This window comes from Oncorhynchus gorbuscha, linkage group LG05 (genome assembly GCF_021184085.1).
Source record: "Oncorhynchus gorbuscha isolate QuinsamMale2020 ecotype Even-year linkage group LG05, OgorEven_v1.0, whole genome shotgun sequence".
NCBI classification, from domain to species: Eukaryota; Metazoa; Chordata; class Actinopteri; order Salmoniformes; family Salmonidae; genus Oncorhynchus; species Oncorhynchus gorbuscha.
In genome coordinates, this window is record NC_060177.1 from 24586677 (window position 1) to 24614601 (window position 27925).

The 27925-nt window shown below is 44.7% G+C and overlaps 1 protein-coding gene across 1 annotated transcript; it reads right to left on the reverse strand.

Annotated features, from left to right (window-relative positions):
• Positions 1 to 1157: 1157 nt before the first annotated feature.
• On the reverse strand, positions 1158 to 27468 carry LOC124035724 (retinal dehydrogenase 2-like). Its single transcript, XM_046349336.1, has 13 exons — positions 27266 to 27468; positions 14825 to 14929; positions 14158 to 14298; positions 11133 to 11262; positions 9704 to 9765; positions 8820 to 8948; positions 8438 to 8551; positions 4728 to 4830; positions 3558 to 3742; positions 3060 to 3224; positions 2653 to 2810; positions 2340 to 2414; positions 1158 to 2142 (listed from the first exon to the last, which is right to left on the reverse strand). The coding sequence occupies exons 1-13, from the start codon at positions 27386 to 27388 to the stop codon at positions 2070 to 2072; spliced, it is 1563 nt and encodes a 520-aa protein (XP_046205292.1). The 5' UTR covers positions 27389 to 27468; the 3' UTR covers positions 1158 to 2069.
• Positions 27469 to 27925: the final 457 nt, after the last annotated feature.

Genomic DNA, 27925 nt, shown 5'->3' on the forward strand with positions numbered 1-27925 from the left:
GGGCTGAAAACAAAAAACAACCTTTCAGGAGGAAAGAAATAGAAGAGGACTGTCCTGAAGCAGACTCTGAGACAAACACTGAGACAAAAATGGATTGATTAGGTATGTGAAGTTGATAAAAGGAATAGCTTCTCCACTATGTGAGGGATGACAGAAGTCCAAAACGTGGTGTTTGAGAGATAAGGAGCTGTCTGAACAGCAGGTTGAACGTCCCTGTCAGTGTTGTTTGTTTCCAAGCAGATGTCCTTAACTGGAGGTTATGTCCGTGTGTCCCTGGCCTGCTCTGACGTTCCCCGTTGAGCTAACAGAGTGCCGTAATAAGACGATCACTTTTTCATCTTCCCTTTGGAATGACTACAGATACCGACAGGCAGGGGGATTGTGGGAAAATCCACCCTGACATTTCAAAAGATCATTGCCAAGGGAAGGCTTCAGCGAAGGTTGCTCACATCTGCACAACTCCTCTCCTCCAAGGCGGCCTCTCGCACACACTCTGATTCTTAATCCCTTCCATTGGTCCCTTGGCCGAGTTCTCTTATTTTCATTCTGTCTTTGGCATATCAAACAGTAAATCTGTTTGCAAATGTATATGTGTCCAGAGAGCATAGTGTTTATAATGCTCTTGTGCAGGAGCTGCATGGAGGGACCGACCAGATGTATAGGCCTGTTATTGTTTGTGTTTAATCCTCAGGCCTACATACTGTAGAAATATACAATTGTCTTTCATGGTATGAATGTTAAGATTAACACTAATATTCAAGACATTGTAATAATCACCAGAAGAGCATCTCTGTTAACTCTGTTACTGCAGTTGCAGTTTAGTGCCTCCTCAGACATAACATAAGGCTTGCACCAGATGCCTCGTTAAGAGAGTAAACTCCTCTTCTTTTTCACCACGAGTTACAACAGCAGCCTCGACTACGTCTTGCTGATACTTAAATATTAAAACGAGACTTGGGGCCCACCCTGTCTACCCTCTTCAGATCTCTGGCCAGAACGGAACTGTAAATTGTGCGACCTCATGAAATATCTGAGCAATATGTCAGAGCTGAGATAGCTGGGGCATGAATGTGGAAACGGAGCTTTGATGCAAGTGACTGCACTATATCACAACATATTACTTCCCTTGGCATTGAAACAAACACAGCCGAGCCAGGTTTTTGAGAGAAAAAAAAACATTTTTACTAAAAAATCTATGGTCCATTTTTTATATCTTATAATTTCATAGTACATAATTGTATAAACATGAACATAGATGGACATCGATAAGAAACTTACATTATGATTAAAATACATTACTCCTCTTCTTAGCAGGTATAACTAAAATTATTTTAAGAGGTTAACCATTTTTGTTTTCACGTTTACATTGATCATACATTGACATACAGTGTTAAGTGGTAAAAGTTCAAATAAAAACATGAACAATTAGATGTCAACAATTGCAAATTCTAATTAACAGTTTCAATGGACTCATCCATTCATTTCTGAGGTTGAGAGCTTCAGTGGTCTTGGAATGAGCTAATATGCTTCCATGAATGTTACCTGGCAAATAAAAGCAATGATACATAATGACATACAGTAGGAGGTTTGACAATGATACCCCACAACACGACCACACTGCCTCCCAACACGCTACAATGATTAGCTGACATGGGGCAAAGCAGGGATGGAGGTGCGGTGCTTAAGTCTGTGAGTGTCTCCTGGGGGTTAGGGGGGTTTTGGGGGGGACGTGAACAGAGTAGCCTCTCCCATCGTCTCTCCGAGTGCTTTAGTGTGGTTAGTGGAGGAGGTGGGTGATGGCAGTAGGTTGAGGTTAGGTTTGGTGTGAACTTGAGACCGCCAGTGGACACCGAGCTGATGGAGACAGCTGATGTTGATGTGAGGAATGCCCATGGGAGGTGAGGGAGAGGAGGGGGCAGGGAGTTTTCACAGCCAATAGAGTTAGTTGCCCATTGTCATGGCTAGTTGGGATGATCAGTGTGTTTTACCACCACAGACAGACACCCAGAGGGTCAGTGGTGCGCCTCAGAGGAAGTCCTCCTCCACTACGTGTAGTGTGGCCGGCCGCCTTAGGAGTTCTTGGCTGAGATCTTTATGGTGATGGTCTTCACCTCTGAGTATTCCTTCAGGCCACAATCCCCCCTGCAAACATACACACACAAAGTCAGTTGAAACAGATTTCTAATGAACTGTAGCAAGCTTATTGTACAAAGCTTCATTTGGGAATATTTTGCAACCAAACTTTTCTCTATTGTAAGCACACAGTTTACAGGAATACTTGCTTGGCTTTAGTCAAACACTTTCAGACAGTGGGCTAGGAACCAGAAAATAATACTTACAATTCACGCCCGTTGCCAGACATCTTATATCCTCCAAATGGACACTGCGTGCTCAGGGCATTGAAACAGTTTATCCTAAATACACAAAACATACATCAAACATCAGCTTTTGATTCTTCTGCATTGTTTAATAATTGTGTTGAATGGTAATGCTGGTTAAGACTGGGTAAATGAAGAGCATGCTGAGGGAAGTGTAGTTGAATACTGTATGAGCTATCGTTTAAAAAGCTACAGTAATATGAGTCAACCTTTTATACGATCTATGGGGTTAACCAGGGACACATAGATAGTTATGATGATGAGAGGGTCTTACCAGACGGTGCCAGCCTGCATGGCTGTGGAGATGGTCATGGCTTTGGTGATATCGCTGGTGAACACAGCTGCCACCAGGCCGTACTCTGTGTTGTTGGCCCTTTCAATCACCTCATCAATAGTCTTGAACTTCATGATCTGCTGAACTGGTCCAAAGATCTGGAGTGGACAGTCAGCAGTATGTGTAAGATGACATGTTGAAACATTCCATGATGACATCCTTGCTTAGTCACACCATTAAGTATGTGGGGGGCAAGGCCATTAATAGACATTTTAACTTATTTGGAAACCACCTTCCGTAAAATCATAGGGCATGGAAAGTCATACTGTGTTTCAGTCATACTGGGAGTTTTAGTCATACTTTGCATCAGTCATTCAGTGTACCAGTCAGTCAGTGTACCACCGTACCTCCTCTTTTGCGATGCGCATGTCATCTTTGACATTGGAGAAGACAGTGGGCTCGATGAAGAATCCTTTCAAGCCCAGGGCTTTGCCTCCACACTCCAGCCTGGCTCCCTCACTGATGCCACTTCGAATAAACTCCAGCACGCGGCTCTGCTGCTCCTGGCTGATCTGGATTAAGATAGAGATGAGGAGAGGAGAGGAGAGGAGAGGAGAGGAGAGGAGAGGAGAGGAGAGGAGAGGAGAGGAGAGGAGAGGAGAGGAGAGGAGAGGAGAGGAGAGGAGAGGAGAGGAGAGGAGAGGAGAGGAGAGGAGAGGAGAGGAGAGGAGAAAGTTAAAGGACGAAGCAAGAAGGAAAGCCAAAAGAGCATATTTAACATACAGTAAATAAAATACATTATATTTGGTCATGCACATATTGTGTCGATAACTGATATGTTTTGACATAGAGGGTATTGTTTGACTCCTCCCTCCCTTGCAGGGTCTATGGCCCTCTATCCTCACCTGTGGACCCTGCTCTGTGGTGGGATCGAAGGGGCTTCCTACTGTCCTCCTCTTGGCCCTCTCCACACTCCTGCGCACAAACTCCTCATAAATGGGCTCTTCCACGAAGATACGAGAGCCTGCAGTGCAGCACTGGCCTGCATTGAAGAACACTCCCTGGTGGGCCTGCTCCACAGCTAGATCCACTGAGGAAGAGGAAGAAGAGTAAGAGGGGGCTCAGTATACAGTTCATTTTAGCGGCATGTGGTAGTACATTATTACATATTGAAAAATGTTGATGAAATTCCATATGGTTCTTATAAATTACATTAATTAAAAGCGAATATCATTAATGCACATACACTACACATGCACAATCATGGTCAGAATGTTTTCTATCACTGTCCAGGTATTCTCTATGCTGCACATTTGCTATCTGACACCTGAGCGACAGGCCTCTGCCATGGCACGCAAGGGGTTAACGGAGCCCAGTGATTTATGGGTCTCGGGCTGATGCAGGCGGCCGCGGCAGGTTCCATTCTCCTGATTTACGGGCCTTGGGGAGTCCCATTCGCGGCTGCTGAAAGCATTTGAAAGCCCCGGCACCCCCAGTTCAGTGAGACACTTAGAGCTAACATGAGAGCCATCCATCCATTGGTTTTCACAGCCCTGTGAAGCCCAGCGGAAGCTTTTGAAGATGCAAGAGCTCTCACTCCATGTGGACACATCCACTGTCTCATTTTGCATGTCAGACTAAATTATTGGACAAAAACATTGTAAATAATCCCCCTCTGCCCTCTATCAAGACAATGTCTTTAAGGCAGGGGATCCCAAACTTTTTTGTCCCACGACCCCATTTTGATATCAAAATATTTTCCCCCAGTCTGATTTATTGCCTGGTCTTGTCCACTCTGTTCTAATGAGTCCTGCACAGCTTGTGGGCATTGTAGGGGGAAACAGTGATGGGCTCATAATATTTTGAAGCTTAAAAGATAGAGCCAAATTTGCAGGGGAAAAAAAGATATGGCTCTGTTTATTACAATCACAATCTAGCGCATATTTTATATCAGCCTTTCTCTCGCGACCCCATTTTCAAATCAGGCGATGCCACATAGGGAACCCCTGCTTCCATCTGGACGACCACCTATGGGGAAACGGGAGGAACTAATAAAACAGTGTCATCAAACTTACAATCAGCGTCTGCAAAAATAATGTTGGGATTCTTTCCTCCTAGCTCCAGGGTTACTCTCTTCAAATTACTCTTCCCAGCTGCTTCTTGGATCAGCTTGCCGACCTGGGGAGGAAACAGGGCTTGGGTTTAGTTTACTCACGCAGACACAAGCAGACCTGTGGCCGGATCACTAAATGGATGCAGCCATTAAATAGCTTAGCAGGTTGGTTAGGCCCAAAACAAGGGACCACTGGGCCCGCTGAAACACGAGTGTGCCAAACACACAGCCAAAATATCTATTACAGGTTCTGGGAGGCTTCAGCAGAAAAAGAAAGTGATGTTTCAGCAGCGAACAGCATCTCTTCTTAAATCAAGCGCAGGAAGAAGCAACCACAGGTTGTGTGGGTGGCAGCAGCAGCCTGGGCGTGTGGCACATTGAAACACCTAACTGTGATCAGTTGTAAAGTGATGCCTGTTTGGTGCAACGTGGGCCTACACTGCCCTGGCTGGCATCACTGAATGCTGAGGATGATCTGAGGAGTTGGGAGTGTTTATCAAACAGCAGCAGGAGCTTTCCTTTCGACTTCTCTGTTCACAATTTCCCCCTCATCAAAAGTGCTCTCACCATTATCCAAATACTGCTGAATTCCACAGCCCTTTCCCATCTCCCTCCAGACTCACACAGTGGAGACGTGTAAAAACAGTGGTTCTCTAGTAATGCATAGCGTGAGCTCTCAGTGAAAATGAATCGCTTGCAAGTATTTGAGTCTGCCCAGCTGCTCTTATTATACTGATGTATTGTATTGACCCCAACATTATTTCTCAACACCATGAGATGAGATACACCCTTATTAAATAGAGACAAGCCTGAGAAAGAGAGCGAGCAACATTCATAACCATAAACCAACAAGCACACTTCCTGTCCACCCAGGAGTCACTGACACACATGATTTTATTTTCCAGGAGATAGAGAGAAGACCAGCGCTGGGAGAAGATAGAGGGAGTCCCCCCAGTGGAAAAGAGTGATGTCTCATCTCTTCGCACGAACAATGTTTAACACTGGAATGTCTCACTTTCCCAATATTGCCAGAATGCGTTATTCTGTGTTAGGAAATGAGCAGGGCAGCCTGCTGAGTGTTCTGGTTGGAGTGGTAGAGCAGCTGTGTAATAGGAACAGCAGGACAATCCTTCCTCTGGCAGGCAGGCAGCAGGCAGGCAGCACGCTCTCTAAAGCTGTCCTGGCTGTCGCTTTCTTTGATGGCGGGGCTCAAGGGGTGCTGACTAACATGACGTTACACTGAAGTGTAAAGGAGACACGGTGCGCTGGCTCCCACTTGCGCCGCTACTGTGGAGAGTCACAGCCCTGAGTGTGTGTGAGTACAAGGATGAGGGACCGCTGACTCAATGGCCACCTGAAACCACACCCCCCTTCAAGCCTCTACCCATCTACCCCCTCTACCCCCTCCAGCCTCTCAGGGGAGGCTGTGTCCACTGTCCCCTCTCGCCCGGTGTGACTGAAACCCAAGGTGACTCACAGTCTGGGCATCTACATTCTCTCACAGCAGCGCTTCATCCACTCTGTAATTGACTCCAGATCACAGGAAACAACAACAGAGAAAGCAGTTAAAGACAACTGGCCACTTTTTGGGGAAATGTTCTGTAACCTCCGATGGTTAAAAAATAAAAAAGAGGAAGTATGTGTGTGCTGCCTGGTAGCATGTACAGTGATGGCGGAGAAAGCCCTGTGGATGTTCATTGGTTAGGCAATGGAGCATTGATCAAATTATTAAATGACTTAAGTTCGGGCTGCATGAATGGACTCTGAGGATCAATTGAAACCCTATTCACCCTCATTAACTGTATTACTGCATTCAGGTTCTCATTAACAACCGTTCAGATGATTTGGACATCTGGGTCTTTGTCATCCGTACAGGGCTTGACAGAGATGTTGCAACAAAAATAAATAAATAAACAAATCCCTTATATTCTCAATAAAGGCCCGGATTTGATTCAACCACACAATTTAAATAAATGTTTTTCTCCATATTATGTGAGTTTGCTTTGGTTACAGTGTTTCTGTTTGTCCCCTTATCACCAAGAGCAATCTATTATATCTGCACATGCGCAGCAGTGTTGGTGGGTGCTGAATACCACACACAAACAGTCACTCTCCTCCCTTTCTCTCCAAACAGATCTCCAGAGTCAAAGCAAAGACACTATAAACTCTAGGGCTTCTCTAAACACTACAAAACCCTGTTTCATTTACGACAGATACACGTGATATATACGCAGGTCATTTCAAAACATATCAAATCCATCGGTTTATGGCGCTTCATAATTATGTTAAGATTACTGTAGGTGCTCTTACTGCCTGAGGGGGTACATTTGTGGTTAGCAATAACAGATGTTTATAAAATGATCTACATGAATGGAATTGGCAGTCATTCTGACTGATCACACAAGACGGAGGAATGCAATCCAACCACAACATCTCCTAATGCTCACTGTCTAACATGGTCGATCATTCCTAGTTTTCCATCAACATTTTTCCACTGTCTATGAAGGCGGCTGTTTTTCCTAGGGAAAACAAATAGACAACTCAATGTCTGTAAGGTACAGTAGCAGGTTGTCACTACACTGGCTGGGACACTTATGAGCCAGTTTGTCTGTGACTGGTCTGTGTGTGTGTGTGTGTGTGTGTGTGTGTGTGTGTGTGTGTGTGTGTGTGTGTGTGTGTGTGTGTGTGTGTGTGTGTGTGTGTGTGTGTGTGTGTGTGTGTGTGTGTGTGTGTGTGTGTGTGTGTGTGTGTGAAGTGTAGATGTGTGTGTTAATGTGTACATTAGTGTGTGTGTGTGTGTGTGTGTGTGTGTGTGTGTGTGTGTGTGTGTGTGTGTGTGTGTGTGTGTGTGTGTGTGTGTGTGTGTGTGTGTGTGTGTGTGTGTGTGTGTGTGTGTGTGTGTGTGTGTGTGTGTGTGTGAAGTGTAGATGTGTGTGTTAATGTGTACATTAGTGTGTGTGTGTGTGTGTGTGTGTGTGTGTGTGTGTGTGTGTGTGTGTGTGTGTGTGTGTGTGTGTGTGTGTGTGTGTGTGTGTGTGTGTGTGTGTGTGTGTGTGTGTGTGTGTGTGTGTGTGTGTGTGTGTGTGAAGTGTAGATGTGTGTGTTAATGTGTACATTAGTGTGTGTGTGTGTGTGTGTGTGTGTGTGTGTGTGTGTGTGTGTGTGTGTGTGTGTGTGTGTGTGTGTGTGTGTGTGTGTGTGTGTGTGTGTGTGTGTGTGTGTGTGTGTGTGTGTGTGTGTGTGTGTGTGTGTGTGTGAAGTGTAGATGTGTGTGTTAATGTGTACATTAGTGTGTGTGTGTGTACACATTAGTGTGCGCGTGTGTATGTTTACATTAGTGTGTGTGTGTGCATGTGTACATTAGTGTGTGTGTGTGTGTATGTGTACATTAGTGTGCGCGTGTGTATGTGTACATTAGTGTGTGTGTGTGTAGTAAAGTCCAGCAGCAGACTGCTCACCTCTGATCCCCCTGTGGTGAGAAGTAATGACAAGGCACGCAGCTTATGTAAGCACCTGTTTGTTTGTTATTTAGACTTCAATACAGGAACCCAATGTCCCCTAATTACAAAGCCCTCCATCTCTGCTGCTCTGCACATGTTGGTCACTGTGTCACTAAAAAAAAGCAATGGGGACAGTGGATTATCCGTCAATGGCTTTGTTCATGGAAATTACCTCAGTTGATCCTGTGAAAGCCACTTTGTCTATGCCCATGTGCGAAGCAATCGCAGCTCCTGCCGTTGGCCCGAATCCTGGCAAAATATTGATGACTCCCGGTGGAAACCCAGCCTGTCAAAACAATATGAGAGGAAACAAGCTTTAGAGGAGAGGACAGGAGAGCCAAGCAAAACCACAGGCAGTGTGGGGGAATCCGGACCCAACCCAACCTCCCTACCAGCAGACCAGAGAGAATGGACAGAACATCAAAAAGACAAGGGGCAAGAGAGACACACTGTTTCAGAGAATGGGAGAGGCCGAACACAGAGAGAAGACATGGAGGATGTGGATAAAGAGGCTCTAAGGATTGGGTTACTGTGGTGATTGTGCTGTACTGTACCTCTTTGACCAGAGATCCGATGTACAGGCAGGTGAGGGGTGTCTGCTGAGCAGGCTTCAGGACCACCGTGTTCCCACAGGCCAGTGCTGGACCTAGCTTCCACGCAGTCATCATCAGTGGGAAGTTCCACTGTAGACATAAACACCCCCACACACACACACACACACACACAGGACATCAGACTCTTGACAAAGGGCGCTCACTCATACTCAATAACTCTTGACTGCTCTCCCTGCTCTCCCACACATTCCGTTGCTTACTCACTCATAGATTCTCACTTTCACTTGCTCAACGTAGTCATGACAGGAAATGTTCTCCCGCCCTATCTATTCTCTTCCCACATCACTGAGAAAACAAGGAAATTGCAACACATGTGCAGTACTTAGAGCGTGTCATGGTACTACACAGGCGGGTGTTATTTCTACTTTACACTGAACCCCAGTAGGCCTCAGCACAGACCCACACACGCTTCCTCAAGCTCTTGCACAATCAATGCTCTGTTCTTACTTCTGTCCTCCTGTCCCTTGTCTCTTTCATAGTGCCCCCCCTCTCTCTTTCTCTCTCTACCCCTTCCTCCTCCCCTCTCTCTCTCTCTCTGAGCTTATACTGATCTGACACAGTCTCTTTCTCAGCCTGCCAACAGATTTACCCAAATATACACTCACTGATAAGCACATCAGAGACTTCCAGGAACCTGCACAATATGTTTTAACAACAGGGCTGCCTCTGTCCCAGACCTCACAACCACCACCATCCCAGCACCTTTCCTTCTATCCACCTCTCTCTGCATATTGAGTGGGAAGCTATGCAGATGTGGGAGAGTGACTGTTAGATTTGTCCTCTGAGACAAGCCATCTGAATAGAAAACAAACTGGCACACTCACAGGGATGATCTGTCCACACACTCCTATGGGCTCGTGTCTAGTGAACGTAAGATAGTCTCCATCTGTAGAGGAACACACAAGAACAAGGCTCGTTACTATCCTCTGCTCTAGCTGGCTTTGGGAAATGAGCATGTATGAGACATTAGCAGAGCAGTGGCCGGATGACACATCAAAACATCAGGTGTCCTTGTTGTGCTTTTTACCAACACAATTCATGTTGATCGAAAAAGGCAATACATCACACAGTACCATTCTTTTGTTACGCTACATTGAGCAAAATGATACGTGTCACTCTGTCTAAAGTCAGGAGAAAGCAGTGGGTGTTAAGTTGGAAGGAGAGTTTCATTCCTCTTACATTACCAGAGTAAAGGATGATACTCGTTGAGGGTGTGCCATGTTTATTCGTTCCCTACAACAGTAGTAATAACAATCGCTATTGAGTGGTAGAAAACTGAACAGTGTTTATTACAATAGAGTTATGTGATGTTCATGAGAACAGGATGGCTAAGGCTTCAGCTGATGAAGCATTGCTCCAGAGAAGAGGAGGAGGAGGAGCTTGGACCTGGAACTAAGGCCCAAGGGTGGACTGGCCAATTGCTTCATCTTCCCTGGTGGCCAAGATAAGACATCTCAACATCATCCAGGCCACAGAAACAGTTCTGTTTGTTTGCTCTGTAACACTGCTGCACATTGGAATAGTGCTAACGACAAACTCTGAACAAGCTTTGGTGAAGAAACACAAGAGTTGTTTGAAGAGCGACCAGACCACAGTGCTAGTCTCAGGAGGTTGTCTTTCTTAGGTCCTCTGTTTTCTTGGCTACTAAACAATAACTTAACATGCCTGTTAAAAGAATGTGGATGACTTATGTAGACTCTCTAATGCCAGGCCCTCAGTGAGCAGACCCCATCTGGTCCTCAGGTGGGTCCCTGAGAACCATCTACTACCCAAACACCACCCCAACCCACCCAACCCCTCGCCCAGCTAATGGTTGCTCTATGACAGAGCTGCGGAGTGGCTGTCCTAACTCCTATAGACTCCCCGTTGCGATGCTTTAAATTAGCCAGAACAGCCAGCGGCCCTCGCTCTTTAGTCCTGTCACTGGGCTCCACTGGTGGCAGTCTCAACAGGAGGGCGACCATTAAGGCTCAGATTTATAACTGGCCAGGGAGCAGCCATATTTACCCTCACATCACCTCTGTGCCCTCAGCACAGCTCATCTCCTGTCCCACAGGCCCCCAGAGAGAAGCCTGGTGCTCCGCTTATCTGCTGCTAGCTAATTAGTAATCTTCACCTGGCACTGGCATCCACCGCATACCTCTGACCTGTAACATTCTGCCTGGGTTCTAGTTCGTTGAAATTGAAGAGAATAAGAATGTGCTTTTGGCTACATAACGTACAGTCAGGAAGCCTGAGTTGGAATAGACTTACCCATTGGAATGGACGTTCCATGGATCTTGTCTGCGTATCCAGCATAGTATCTGAGCGTCTTTATGGTTCCCTGGAGGTCCACAAACAGGGTGGGCAGGAAAGGCTTCCCACTGTCCATGGACTCTATAGTCTGGAGAGAAATATATATTAAAACACAATCTTTGTCTTTTTGTTTTTTCCAAGAAACAGTTGGTCTTAACATTATCTCTGGGGGGGAATAAATAACATCATGCTACAGTATCTATAAGTTATAAATCAACCTTTAAGACTTAGGGTTATTAGGTTGATTTAACACTATTATAACCACATCGGCAAAAGCGTAGTGCTTTTCTCCGGCATCTTTTAAAACAGTCCCCTTGTTCTGACATCTCTCTGTCACAATACGTTTGTTTTAAATCTGTTCTTTTTTTATAATAATTAATGAAAAAATATGCTTTAAATTGAAAACATTTATGTTAATGTAAAGTGGCATAGGATATCTAGAAAAATGCCTTAAAGATTCAAGTTATTATTATTATTATCTCCAGTAAAAAATGGACACATTTATATTTTAAGGGGGTCTTATGAAGATCCTTCTCTGATCTTCCGTGGTACATTAAATGGCCATTAATATGGAGTTGCTCCCCCCTTTGGTGCTATAACAGCCTCCACTCTTCAACTAGATGTTGGAGCATTGCTGCCAGGACTTGCTTCCATTCATCCACACAAGCATTAGTGAGGTTTGGCATTGATGTTGGACTATTCGGCCTGGCTCGCAGTCGGCGTTCCAATTCATCCCAAAGGTGTTCGATGGGGTTGAGGGGTTGAGGTAAGGACTATGGAGGCCAGTCAAGTTCTTCCACACTAATCTTGACAAACCATTTCTTTGTGCATGGGGACATTGTCATACTGAAACAAGAAGGGGCTTCCCCAAATTGTTGCCACAAAGTTGGAAACACAGAATCGTCCATAATGTCATTGTATGCTGTAGAGTTAAGATTTCCCTTCAATGGAAGTAAGGGGCATAGCCTGAACCATGAAAAACAGCCCCAGACCATTATTCCTCCTCCACCAAATGTTACAGTTGGCACTATGCATTCGAGCAGGTAGCGTTCTCCAGGTATCTGCCAAACACAGATTTGTCCGTTGGACTGCCAAATGGATAAGCTTGATTTATCACTCCAGAGAACGCGTTTCCACTGCTCCAGAGTCCAATGGTGGCTAGCTTTACACCAGTCCCACCGACATTAGGCATTGCGCATGGTGATCTTAGGCTTGTTTGCGGCTGCTCGAGCATGGAAACCCATTTCATGAAACTCCCAACTAACAGTTATTGTGCTGACATTTTGTTAGGTTACGGATTTATTCTGTAATCTACACACAATACTCCATAATGACAAAGCAAAAACTGTTTTTTAGAAATGTTTTCAAATTTATATAACCATTCAGTACTTTGCTGAAGCACCTTTGGCAGCAATTACAGCCTTGTGTCTTTTCTTGGGTATGACGCTACAAGCTTGACACATCTTTATTTGGGGAGTTTCTCCCATTCTTCTCCGCAGATCCTCTCAAGCTCTGTCAGGTTGGATGGGGAGCATTGCTGCACAGCTATTTTCAGGTATCTCCAGAGATGCTTGATCGTGTTCAAGTCTGGGTTCTGGCTGGGCCACTCACGGACATTCAGAGACTTACCCTGAAGCCACTCGTGCATTGCCTTGGCTGCGTGCTTAGGGTCTTTGTCTAGTTGGAAGGTGAACGTTCACCCCAGTCTGAGGTCCTGAGCGTTCTGGAGCAGGTTTTTATCAAGGATATCTCTGTACTTTGCTCTGTTCATCTTTGCCTCGATCCTGACTAGTCTCCCAGTCCCGGCCGCTGAAAAACACCCCCACAGTGTAACCGGTGTGAAATGGATAGCTAGTTAGCGGGTGTGCGATAATAGCTTTTCAATCGGTGACGTCACTTGCTCTGAGACCTTGAAGTAGTGACCACGGCTTTAGTAGAGCGATAGGTAACGATGCTTCGTGGGTGTCAGTTGCTGATGTGTGCAGAGGGTCCCTGGTTTGAGCCCAGGTAGGGGTGAGGAGAGGGACAGAAGCAATACTGTTACATTGATGTTGTTGACCCGGATCACTGGTTGCTGCAGAAAAGGAGGAGGTCAAAAGGGGAGTGAGTGTAACCGGTGTGAAATGGCTAGCTAGTTAGCAGGCTGCACGCTAATAGAGTTTCAATTGGTGGCGTCACTCGCTCTGAGACCTTGAAGTAGTTGTTTCCCTTGGTCTGCAAGGGCTGCAGTTTTTGTGGAGCGATAGGTTGTTGATGTGTACAGAGGCTCCCTGATTCATGCCCAGGTAGGGGCGAGGAGAGGGACGGAAGCAAAACTGTTACAACGGCATGATGCTGCCACCACCGTGCTTCACCGTAGGGATGGTGCCAGGTTTCCTCCAGACGTGATGCCTTTTCAAATTAAGAATGATGGAGGCCACTGTGTTCTTTAGGACCTTCAATGCTACAGAAATATTTTGGTACCCTTCCCCAGATCTGAGCCTCAACAAAATCCTGTCTCGGGGCTGTACAGAAAATTCCTTCAAACTCATGGCTTGGTTTTTGCGCTGACATGCACTGTCAACTATAGGACCATATATATAGACAGTTGTGTGCTTTTCCAAATCATGTCCCATCAATTGAATTTACCACAGGTGGAATTCAAACATCTCAAGGATGATCAATGGAAACAGGATTCACTTGAGCTCAATTTCGAGTCTCATAGCAAAGGGTCTGAATACTTATGTAAATAGGTACATACATTTTTATTATTTTTTAAATTTGTAAAAGTGTCTCATGACCTGTTTTCGCTTTGTCATTATGGGGTATTGTGTGTAGATTGCTAAGGATTTTCTATTTATTTAATCAATTTTAGAATAACCCTGTAACGTGGCAAAATGTGAAAAAGTCAAGGAATCTGAACTGTATAGTGTATGTTCCTTTGAGCATGTTGCAAAAACAAAGAAGTCTGGGATCTGGACTTAGAGCACTGTGGTAGACTCACTGCTAGATAGGCACTGTCCCTCTCCACCAGGTCAGCCAGTTTAGCCAGCAGTCTACCCCTTTCTGACGCGTCCATCCTCCGCCACACTGAACCAAGGGTGAAGGCCAGCCGGGCCGCCTGCACCGCCTTGTCCACATCAGCCTGTAGAAGAGAAACAGTTGAATGATTGAATCAGCCTGAGGTAGAGAAACAGAGAAACCGTATCCAGTACACAGTTTAATGATAGAACCTTATCCAGTTAACAGGTGTTTCTCCACCTCCATTGAGACAAATAAAATGTGTCTGTCTATTCCGAATGATACTTAATGGATCTTTCATTAGCATGTTTAAGGCTTGTTCTGCTTCAGTTATTCCACACAGAGGTGCTGATTTAGGAAAGGAGAGGAGGAACAGCCGAGCCAGAGAACCAAACCACATTAGACTAAACTCCCAACCCGTTTGCTTTCCTTATTTTTTTGGACACATAACTCACACATGGACAATGCATGAAGGAGAGGATGCCAGGACAGAGGTGGTGGGAAACATGTGTGGAAAACCCAAGCGTAGCTCTGTCTAACAAACATCTAATCCTCAAACACTGCAAGGGAAAGTACCTGTGTTTTCATTTCTGAAAATATAAGATATGGGAATGCAGAAACTACAGATTTGTTTTTATTTTCTACAATACCTTCTCTGCTTCTTGGACCTCACAGATCTGTTCTCCGCTGGCAGGGTTGTAGACTGGGAAGGTCTTTCCGCTCACAGAGTCTTGCCACTCATTGTTGATGAAAATCTGCAGGGAGAAAAGATGCAGCGTTCAGTGCACAGGATGGAGAGGCCCATGTGAGAGGGAAAATCTGGTTCCAGGAGCAGCTCTGTTTCTCTCCAGAGCCTATTCAGCCATTCCTGCTCTAAAGAGGCACAGGGGCCCTGGTATAACATTATACTTGTGCAGTTTTCTCAGCACACAATTGCTGAATCAAGACAGAAGTATTTACCTGATCAAATAAGAAATGTGCTGTTAAAAATGTGCTGTGTTTCATGATTAGATTATTGGGATCAGTTTGAGAGGGAGCATAATTGTAAGGTTGGATCATTGGTAATGTGTGTTATATTATTTAATAAAAACGTATTGTTTTGTTACCGTGGTGCAAAAAAAACAACCTATTCCGTAACTAATGGTAGTTCCTGATAAACAGTCTAGTGAGAGCGAGCCTGGCTCCTACAAGTGCCTCTCAGTTCTTGTGTAAGGGAGGGAGAGAGGCAGGGAGCCAGGCAGGCAGGCAGGCAGGCAGGCAGGCAGGCAGGCAGGCAGGCAGGCAGGCAGGCAGGCAGGCAGGCAGGCAGGCAGGCAGGCAGGCAGGCAGGCAGGCAGGCAGGCAGGCAGGCAGGCAGGCAGGCAGGCAGGCAGGCAGGCAGGCAGGCAGGGAGGGAGGGAGGGAGGGAGGGAGGGAGGGAGGGAGGGAGGGAGGGAGGGAGGGAGGGAGGGAGGGAGGGAGGGAGGGAGGGAGGGAGGGAGGGAGGGAGGGAGGGAGGGAGGGAAAGGGAAGAATCTGTGGAAATGTGGACAGAGATTCCTGCCTGCCCCGCATGGCTCTCTGGGGAGTACTCCAACATCTAGACAAAGAGGTGGGGGAGATATAAATCCCTATCAGACACCAGACACCCCCTCACCCCCTCACTCCCTCATACACACACACACACACACACACAAACACGTGCGCACACACATACATAAACGTATACACAGAGAGAGAGAGAGAGACACACGTTTCACAACATCGCTGCTCGTTTATGAGATCATAAAACACAGGCCACACTTGGTTTCTGTGATGCGTTAAAGCAAGCCGTCCGTTAAACAACCACCTGGGATTCCAAACGGACTCTTTTCAAGCTCAATAAAGACCCAAAGAAAAACAAATGTTTAGACAAATAACAGAAATGGTACATATCTCAAGGAATTGGCCTGAGTGAATATGTTTAATAACAGTCCTCTGAGCTTAATTTTAAAAGCCCCCTAACAAACTGGTGTGATTTGATTATACAAATGTGACGGGTGTCTTATGTAAGAGTAAGGTAAATTAAAGATGTCTCTGTCCCGTTGGCTTATTGACATGTTTTGGTCTATCACAGCGACTCCTCAGACACTGTTTTTAATTCATGTCAGTCTGTCTGATAGATGGGGTGTTAAGAAAACATCTGCTGGCTTAAATCCTCCTGTATACACATGTGCTCTTACCATACTTTTATTTGAGAGGGAGAAAAGATACACTGAGAGCAGAACTGAAAGCAGGGTTCAAGTGTCCCGCTGGCCCAGGCCTCTCTAGCTCTACAACATGTTTACCAACGTAAACTTAGAGGCTTAAGCACAATTTAATTGGCTGTAAACCGTGAGGAGTGTTTACTTTAGGGCAGGTATAAAATGCCAGCTCGGTTGGAAACCATTCAAGACTCAGCACACAGACATCACTCTCACTCCCTCCCACTCACTCTCTCCTGCAGTTGTCTGCTTTACAAGAAGAACCTTGCACATGAATAACTCATGTTTGAGTGTTCAGGTGTTCGGTATCTGCCTGTACCACTCTGTGGGCCATACCATACAAGCTTGTATACCATTTCAATGAATCTGTATTAGCCTGCCCTGAACACTTCCCCACACACACAACAGATAGAAACAGGCCCACTGAGGGTCCTCGTCCAACACATCCCAGCACAGCACACAAAGTGGACCCACAGTCATTTCAGACAGCAGAATCGACACAGGCCCCCTGTGGGCTCTCTCCCATCCACATCCCAGACTTTATTAGTGGGCTCTCTCCCAGCCACATCCCAGCCTTCTCAGTGAGTTCTCTCCCAGCCACAGTCTTGCCTTCTCACCGAGTTCTCCCCCAGCCACAGCCTAGCCTTCTCAGTGAGTTCTCTCCCAGCCACAGCCTTGCCTTCTCAGTGAGTTCTCTCCCAGCCACAGCCTAGCCTTCTCAGTGAGTTCTCTCCCAGTCACAACCTTGCCTTCTCAGTGAGTTCTCTCCCAGCCACAGCCTAGCCTTCTCAGTGAGTTCTCTCCCAGCCACAGCCTAGCATTCTCAGTGAGTTTTCTCCCAGCCACAGCCTAGCCTTCTCAGTGAGTTCTCTCCCAGCCCCAGCCTAGCATTCTCAGTGAGTTCTCTCCCAGCCACAGCCTAGCCTTCTCCGTGAGTTCTCTCCCAGCCCCAGCCTAGCATTCTCAGTGAGTTCTCTCCCAGCCACAGCCTAGCATTCTCAGTAAGTTTTCTCCCAGCCACAGCCTAGCCTTCTCAGTGAGTTCTCTCCCAGCCCCAGCCTAGCATTCTCAGTGAGTTCTCTCCCAGCCACAGCCTAGCCTTCTCAGTGAGTTCTCTCCCAGCCCCAGCCTAGCCTTCTCAGTGAGTTCTCTTCCAGTTCATCCTTGCTGAGTGTTCTCAGGCGCCTTCCATCGGGGGCCACCTTTAATCTGACTCTCATTAAGAGCACTTCATAAAAGTGTCAGTGACGACGAGGAGCTGAGGGCCTGCTACAAAAACAGAAAGCCCTATAGAGCACGGAATTAGTTTTAAAATTTATAGGGGCCACTGTAGTGGAACGTCCTAAATCAGGGGAGCCCCCTGACAGCCCCGACAGTCTGAACAAGAATGCAGTCCGTGGGTAGCTTTATGCACGGCGTAACCCCTCTCACAAGGCACCACCGAAGGAGAGGGGATAAAACAGGGGAACAGTGGACCAGGCAGCCATCTAAATCATGGCTAGAAAAGGACAACCATCAGCCACCGTTTGGCTCGGCCGTCTCGGGGCTCAGGGGACTGTTAGACTTTTGTCTCGTCCCATTCAGAGAGTTGATTAAGATGACAAGGCTGCACACTAAATCAACTCTCAACGTTTCTTAAAATTGCTTTTAGGTTCATTTAGAAATGAACGGGGAAAACTAAGATGGAAACTCAAGTGCAAAAGTGCAAATTTTGAAATGATGTGTTTTCTTTTTGTTTTTTCCCATCCCCCCGTGGTGTCCTTGCTCTCACCACACATGGCGGTTTCATTTGTATACAAATCATTATCCCCATATAAGTACTCTCACTGCCTTTGATAATGAGCCATTATAAATAAATTGACCATGTCTTAGCTCCAATCAAGTCTAGCAAAATGAAAAAAATAACAGCTACAGTACCAGTCAAAAATTTGGACACACCTACTCATTCAAGGTTTTCTTTATTTTGACCATTTTCTACTTTGTAGAATAATAGTGAAGACATCACAACTATGAAATAGCACATATGGAATCATGTAGTAACCCCCCAAAAAATTGACAAATCAAAATATATTTTAGATTATTCAAAGTAGCCACCCTTTGCCGTGATGACAGCTTTGCATACTCTTGGCATTCTCTCAACCTGATTCATGCGGTAGTCACCTGAAATGCATTTCAATTAACAGGTGTGCCTTGTTAAAAGTTAATTTGTGGAATTTCTTTCCTTCTTAATGCGTTTGAGCCAATCAGTTGTGTTGTGACATGGTAGGGGTGGTATACAGAAGATAGCCCTATTTGGTAAAAGACCAAGTCCATATTATGGGCAAGAACAGCTCAGATAAGCAAAGAGAAATGACAGTCCATCATTACTTTAAGGTCAGTCAATCTGGAATATTTCAAGAACTTTGAACGTTTCTTCAAGTGCAGTCACAAAAAAACATTAAGCGCTATGATGAAACTGGTTCTCATGAGGACCGCCACAGGAATGGAAGACCCAGAGTTACCTCTGCTACAGAATTACCAGTGTCAGAAATTGCAGTCCAAATACATGCTTCACAGAGTTCAACAGACACATCTCAACATCAAAACTGTTCAGAGACTGTGTGAATGTTTTTTTTACCCCTTTTTTCTCCCCAATTTCATGGTATCCAATTGTTGTAGTAGCTACTATCTTGTCTCATCGCTACAACTCCCATACGGGCTCGGGAGAGACAAAGGTTGAAAGTCATGCGTCCTCCGATACAACCCAACCAGCCATACTGCTTCTTAACACAGCGCGCATCCAACCCGGAAGCCAGCCGCACCAATGTGTCAGAGGGTATACCGTGCACCTGGCAACCTTGGTTAGCGTGCACTGCACCCGGCCCGCCACAGGAGTCGCTGGTGTGCGATGAGACAAGGACATCCCCACCGACCAAGCCCTCCCTAACCCAGATGACGCTATGCCAATTGTGCTTCACCCCACAGACCTCCTGGTCGCAGCCGGTTATGACAGAGCCTGGGCACAAACCCAGGGACTCTGATGGCACAGCTGGCGCTGCAGTAGAATACCCTTAACCACTGCGCCACCCGGGAGGCCCAGGCCTTCATGGTTGAATTGCTGCAAGGAAACCGCTACTAAAGGACACCAATAATAATAAGAGACTTGCTTGGGCCAAGAAACACGAGCAATGGACATTAGACCGGTGATGTGAGATTTTTGGTTCAAACCGTAGTGTCTTTGGAAGACGCAGAGTAGGTGAATGAATGATCTCCGCGTGTGTAGTTCCCACCGTGGAGCATGGAGGAGGAGGTGTGATGGTGTGGGGTGCTTTGCTCGTGACACTGTCAAGGCACACTTAACCAGCATGGCTACCAAAGCATTCTGCAGCGATACGCCATCCCATCTGTGTCACGCCCTGACCTTAGAGAGCCTTTTTATTTCTCTATTTGGTTAGGTCAGGGTGTGATTAGGGTGGGCCTTCTAGTTTTTCGTTTTCTATGTTGGCCTGGTATGGTTCCCAATCAGAGGCAGCTGTCTATCGTTGTCTCTGATTGGGGATCATATTTAGGCAGCCTTTTCCCACCTGTTTGTGGGATCTTGTTTTTGTGTAGTGCCTGTTAACACTGCAATTAGTTCACGGTTCACTTGTTTTCTGTATTTGTTTTGGTGAGTTTCTTTGATTAAAACATGTGGAACTCTACGCACGCTGTGCCTTGGTCCATTCATTATAACGAACGTGACAATCTGGTTTGAGCTTAGTTAGACTATCATTTGTTTTTCAACAGGACAAAGACCCAACACACCTGTAAGTGCTATTTGACCAAGAAGGATGGTGATGGAGTGCTGCATCAGATGACTTGGCCTCCACAATCACCGGACCTCAACCCAATTGAGATGTTTTGGGATGAGTTGGACCGCACAGTGAAGGAAAAGAAGCCAACAAGTGCTCAGCATATGTGGGAACTCCTTTAAGACTGTTGGAAAAGCATTCTAGGGGAAGCTGGTTGAGAGAATGCCAAGAGTGTGCAAAGCTGTCATCAATGCAAAGTGTGGCTACTTAAAAAAATCTGAAATCTAAAATATATTTTGATTTGTTTAACACTTTTTTGGTTACGACATGTTTCAAATGTGTTATTTCATAGTTTTGATGTATTTACTACTATTCTACAATGTAGAAAATAGTCAAAATAAAGAAAAACCCCAGAATGAGTAGATGTGTCTAAACTTTTGACTGGTACTGTATGTTAGTCCCAAAGCCTGTTTTAAGATGATAACTGACATGGGAAAGTTATATGTTGTGTGTATTGTACAAATAGGAAAGAAAACAAGTGGTGGGATCCAGACCTCTCACAGAACACCAACATGAAGACAATTGCTAAAAATGCATAGAACCTTTATACTGAATGAAATCATTCGATTTGTGTTTATGAGGGAATGCTTCAAGCTGTGTGGTTTCTTATTATTTGGTAAACACGCAGGCCATTTTGGTATTACAGAAAGTTGGCAGAGTTTGTGCTCCCGGTGAAGCCGTGACATCTGATCCTCCTACAACACAGAGAGAGAGAGAGCTGCCTGGCGTGGATGGGAACTGGACAGTCTGCAGATAGGTCAACACTTTATGCATGGGCCACAGGACAGCTGCAAACATTTAGCAACCCCCATGTTTTTCTGTTAAAACTGTCAATCACACATTGCTGACAGTACTTGTCTGTTTGGCTGATGAAATGATGAGACTTGCGTGCCTGAAGCCAACAATGAATACAAGGTTTACAGAATACATGTTTCTGATCACATCAGCGTGGCTCTATTGTTCACTATAAAGGGCACAATTGTCAATATAAAAATATGCTCTGCTTATCTACAACATGCTCTCAATGCAATGGGACTAGGTGGTTATCGCCTCGACCAAGCAAAGGGTAGATATACAGCGGAGTCCCCTGGGAATACATGTGCAATCAGCAGACATTGAGAAACTAAAGAGTAATGTTCCGTCAGTTCAGTGAAGTCAAAGCGCAGTCCTGCTGATCCATTTCTCATCTGCCACTGGGCTCTCTCTGGAGGCTGCTCTACAACTGCACTAGGGAGTGAGGGCAGGCAGGGGATGCCAAAGTACTCACAGCAGCCAGCAAAACATCTGTTTGGCCTCTAGCGTCTTCTCATGGCTCACACGCTTAAGGAATATTTAATGGGACTCATTTCTCGTCCATTTTCAGGAGGCAGGAGAGAGTTAAAAACATACATATATGTTTATACACAGCAGGCCAAGATTCCACAGCCAGACGGATCCTGATCAGGGCACCTGCAGCTTTCGTCTGCACAGGAAGTTTCATATCCTTTCCTATCACAGGACCTCTATTTCCGTTCTGTTTTCTGGATCTGTTTCAAGACATTTATAATTACTACTGTTACAAGTGAGGGGAGGGCATGTGAAACTGGAGCCCAGTTGGTGTTTTTTCCCCAGTCCTCCTGACACCATAGAACCTTCATGTTTTCCATTCACACAACCGGAGACAATGCCACCCTGCTCTCCTGGGTGTGGAGGGGACGACCCCGCTGTCACCGACTGGCAAACATCTTTGTCTTGACTGTGTGTGTGGTGAGAAAGTTGAATCTGTTCCCCCTCACTCCTTAACGCAAGAAACAGAAATTCAATAGGAAACTGTGTTTGAATATGAATTGTCATTTGTTCAAATGGATGGAACATGCGGGAGTTGGAGTTGGGTGGCACAGACTCTTCTAAGCCGCCATGTGGTGCCAATGTCTACAGAGTCTGAGATTGACACTTTCACTGAGGTACCCTGAGTTTGTCTTTCAATCAGCTGTATCATCTGTGCAGATTTCAAACATAACATTTATCCTAATTCAATAAATATATGCGTTAAAGAAATAGCCTAATTTCATAAAATAATATTAGGGATATCAAATCCCAGATTTTCATAAAGAGCATAAGCCTTTAAGACTGAAAGACTTAACCATATTTTTCTAAGGGTTCAAATGATCAAAATATTACATTGATGTAAGAATAAAATATTATATGCTTCCACTACATTCTGTCAGTGGGAGAATTAACACAAATAAATGTCATCTGGGTAGAATATAACTACAGTGATCCACTAGTGATAAGGGGTGACTGGAGCCTGGTGACTATGACTTCATGTCTGGCAGACTTCTGCTCTCTGTGTATCTAAGACTCTCTAGAGGGGAGAGCTTTTTATGGATATCAGAGGATTTATGGAGCCAGCAGTTTTTCACAATGACACCATAAGGATTTACACGTTCCATGTCAACCGGCCTGAAGACTTAAGGTATAGAAGTTAATGGGATAACCTCCCTGTCACCGGGCTTCCTTAAAGAGTGATTAAGAGACAGGAGACACAATGTTGACGCCTCTGCTCAGACGATAATTTACACTCACTGCACAAACAGCCATTTCACACCGACGTACATATTCATGGTACCGCAAGCTCACCCTGTCACAACCAGGGATGTGTATAACTGCGTTTGTGACTGTGCGTCGGAGAGAAAGAAGGGGGGAGAGTGTGAAACGAGAAAGAGAGGGAATCGGAGGGAGAGATAAGAAGAAAAAGTGAACACTCGCTGTGCTAGTTGTGATAAATCATTCAGTCTCCCAGTGTCCTCCACCTTGGGGTTTGTTTGATGTTCATCGCAGTAAGATGGTGGTTTTGAAGTGAAAAACTCCAGAAGTGCAGGTCAGGTTCTGGCAAGGCAGGTCACTGACCCACACTGTGAGACAGGCCCAGAATTTACAGCCCAGTGGACAGCACCTAGCATTGGGGAGCCCCAGCCTTCATCTGTACTATCTCAATCAGTGACGGATTGATGGGGCCTCTTTCATTCATCCGCATTGACTGACTGGACTTCTCACAGATTAGTTTACAAAACCCTTCCTCGCTTCAATATGCAGGTTATAGATTCCTATTAAGGCCTAAAGTGTCAGCAATTGCACAATTCGTTTAAAAAAAAACAGTTAACGTAAGCCAATCTGGAAAATAAAAGCCATTATTTACATTGGGAAGCTATATAATGAGCATGGCAACTGCGTCTAGTTAAATGTTTGAACATTGTGAAGGTTGCATACGCATAGCCCTTCCTGATTCACTGCATTTGACACAGTTGAAAATTAAACCCTATTTGGATTACGGCCCAAATTCCTCTGCCAGGATTCACTGATTTACAGTCCTCATTCCCCACAGTCTATATACGCTCACAGGTGTAGGATCTTAATTTGAGCACCCTGTTACAGGAGAACTGCAATGATGGAACAGTAAAACTTGTGGTGTATTTAAAGTTTAGAAAGGCTTCTGAAGTTTGTAATATCCACTTTGAAATTTCAGACTTGATTATCCCTTACGAAAAATGTATCAACCCCTACAAAAATGTTCATGAATTATAATCCACATAATAATCTCCTGTTGCTGCAGGATTATTTTCTCAACTCAAGATCCTACATCTGTAAAAGTACACTAAACTACAACCGTGCTACAGTGACTCCAGTTTACCATTAACTACAGCTACCTCTGTCCTACTGACAATGAGGAATCCCTGCATAACAGTTTTATAGTAAACAATGACAGAAAACATGTCTGTACCTTTTGGCAGCTCAAACATTATGCAGGATCATACACACTAAGTATCAAATCAAACACATTTTGTGACCTCAACTTTGCATTTTCAGGTGTCTCTCTCAACAACTTGAAGGAGAATGTGCCAGAAATGCTCCTTCCCTCCATCTCTAAAGATGTATTCTTCTAGGTGTCTGGTTTAACGACTCCTAATCATTGAGCGGTGTGAGAAGCCACCCGGGCCAGAGAAATCACCCCCTAAAACCCTGAGAACACTGGCTCTGTCTCCATTCATTAACTATACACCACACAGTTGATCCTTCTCCTCTCTCTCCCCGCTCTGCAAAAAGCTAAAATCATCAATAAATGCCCATCAGGGTAGGTTCATTTATGGCTTCCTTCGTGGTGCTATCAGCCCTGTGGACTACCTCACAGACGGAGAGCTCTAAAGCCGACTCTCCTGTGACCATTCAAATGCTATGTTTTTATACTAACTTAGTGTCTTACTACCCAGCTGGTTTCAGGCCACAAGTTATGGTGAAGTGGGGGTAGGGTAGATCGAGGAACAGAGACCCAAGCGTCCTCTTTCTACGGCTGTAGCTACAGGAGAGCGGGGTGTGAAAAGTTAGATTTTTTTAATTAACAAAGCAAAGGGAGACCTGAGCAGACCTTCCAAAGTTTCACTGATCTGCACAATCCCACGCAGGGAGGGAGATAGCTTAACTGACAAGTTCACACAAATGTCTCTTTGACGCCAAACAGTTCATAGCTCAGTGAAAGGGACAAGGGGCAAAGCGTCTATGGCGATAACACCTCTCTATCTCACACCTCTCTACAGTCACTGTTGGTGCTAAACATACTATGGCCCTATCTTTAAGGACACACTATTAGTAACATCCATTTGCAAAACAAAACTGTTGACTGAAAAAAATACATGCCCATCCATAGTGACTATCTCAAACTGTATTCATATTCACTTATCAATGATCATGTTTTACAGTAAGTAGAAAAAACATCAACATACTCAAGCTCACGTGAGACCAAGGAAACAATTCTAACCCTGAGTGTAAAGGAGCTGCGTTACAAGCATGTTCATTCTCAGCTCTCTACTGGACGTCTGGCTGCAAAAGGCAGAGGCACATCACACAACTAGCCTACAAGGAGTGGAAGAATGCGTAGGGCTACACAGAGAGCATGCGCCCACAGTCCAGAAGGCCAGTTCTCTTCTAGCTAAGGACCCTGCTCACAGTGTTCATTCTCCCCCTGGCAGGCAGGCGGTGGGGTGGATAGAACATGAACAGGGTGTGAGGAGAGGAGCGCCTGCGTCAGGGGTGGCCATAAATCAGTGATCTCCTGCCCCCCATGTCCACCAAACCAACAGGGACTGGAGGATTCAAATTCCTGGGGGTTAATTCACCAAGGCCTGCGCTTCCTAAAGATTCTCCTAAACATTCCACCCTTTGCGTGCATTCTTTTAAATAATACTAAGCATGAGGGAGGTAGAGAGAGGGAGAGAGGGAAGCAGAGCTGATAGCATGACTGTGCACATAAGGCAGGCATGCTAAACCAGTTCTCCTCTTATGGCGAGTAGACCACTGTAAGTTGCTTGTTTCCTCAGCGAAGTGCCCTTTGAACTTACAACAACGAGGTGTGAGACTAACACTGATTACAACACTGTACTTCATATTGTGCTGTTATGGAGCTCTCCTCAATAAGAAGTGCCCTTTACTCACACTCATGGCAATAAAAGCATAGGATTTCAAACTGCAGAAGGAACCATGCTACAGCAAACAGACAAACATCCACATTATTATACATGTTTGGATGGTGACTCTACAGTCAGGTCCTAGTGATTTGATTAAATGTATACCAGCATTAAGTAAAGGGGGAGTTGAGAAACAGCCTATACTGGGCCTATACTGACATCACAGGGCCTATATTATTCTCATTAATGAAATCCTCAAAATGCAAGCCTAAAATGTGCAAACAATAATGACCAAAAATATGACACTTTCAGAGGAAGCACTTGGAGTCTGATTCCTGCTGTGTAGGCCTACTTAAACGCCAACGGAGCCCATAATAACCAACCACAAGTGTAACGGCACAAAAATCGAATCAAATACCATGCAAATACAATGTCTAGGCTATAGAGTACACATAACATAAAACATGTAGGAAACATGAGACTTATGATTGAAATACGTCTTCACATTTCATCAAGTGTTCTTGCGTAATTTTGCATGAGGTCAGAAGAGTCATGCGGACTTCTAAGGACAATAATGGACTAGAACACCACGACTTTGCAATTAATTCCGTGAATCTAATAACTTATTCTGAATCATAGTAAAATGAATAGACTTTACAACATGCGTAAGGGGTTCTGAAACCAGGGGAAAAAAAACAAGACCCTCCTCATTTTATGTTCAAGCTTTGATATGATTGAATACAATTAGTTTAAATACATATTTTGAAACGAAAAAAAGCACACTTAAGATAAAATATGATAATAGGCCTGTCAAATGTATATCAGACCAAACCATGGATTTTTACAACAAAAATGTCTTCCAAAGTGAACATTTTCAATTCAATCGTCTTTTGAAATGACAGGTGTGAATGAATCACAGCAACAAAGGTATTTGTATGCAAGTGATATAAGATACCTGGGAATCATGTTTATAATCAATAAATAGTTAATAACATGCGTTTATTATCAATCACGTAACGGCAGGTTATTCTATCTGGACAAAATTGCGTAACGACAACATTCTATCTGAAAAAATGCTGACCTTCACTAAATGACTGCTGTCACCTGTGATAAATACTATTCATTGTAGCCACTGCAGATGACATACAGACTATATGAGTCATGGTGAATATAAAAGTGAAATAAAAACCACCTGTGCAATATAATTATGTTGGCAACGCTGTTAATCATTCAAACATGCCTTGGAAAACACTCGATGTGGCCGTATGTGATAACTTTTAGAAAAGTTTCACACATACTGTACGCCACATGTTGATGAGCTGTATTATATGCTATGAGTTGAGCAATGAATGTGAGCAAAGATCTGAAACAAATTTTACGAGGGTAAATCCAAAACTTAAATGAACATTTTAAACCGGACTCAATCACCTGTACTGTGCGCAAAGACATTGGCTACATTGGGCAGTTACACACTTTGAAAATTGTGTCTATCATCTACAGACAAATACCTTTAGGGGGGAAATGTTCTGCACAATAGAAGAGATATGATACATTGAACATAATATGTGACTCGGAGTAAAGGTTTAAGTTGTTTCACAGACCTTGGTGTACTTGATCTCCGCGTTGGGCACCGGCGAGGGCATCAGCTGGAGAGATGCCATGAGCGCAGCGGCATCGGCGTCGGTCTTCACTTCACCAGGGAGTTCGATTTTACTGGAAGTCATCGCGCCTGCCTCCGTGTGTCTGTTGCAGATGCGTCTTCGTTTTTTTCTACTGATTTCTGATTAGGACTTTGGAATCCTTCCTGTGTTTATAACCAGGTGTCAGCGGCGGTCCGTTTTTATTGGGTAGAGAACAGGGCCGTCCTCCTGATAGAATTAAAATCTAGCTTAATTTACATAAACGAACCCAGCCATCCATGTTGGGGAGGGAAAGTACTTATCACAATGTCTCTCGTTATAAGTCAAAGCAAACACATTGAAATTGATATGTAATCTGTATTGAATAGATAGTGCCAGTTTAAACACACTGACTTACGTTTAAGATATTATAATGAATATACTATAACAAAATGGAATCAGAGTAAGATGTTATATTGGAGAAGTGGTGCTTGTGGTATTTACGAGAGAATTAAACACCTTGGTAAACGGTAAGTGTGAAAGCAATTCCTTAAACGACTCTTTAATAAAAACAACATGCACAGACTTGAGCTGTAAAGACTCCACGGTGCGCCTTTAAGTAAACGAACCTTCTTTATATGA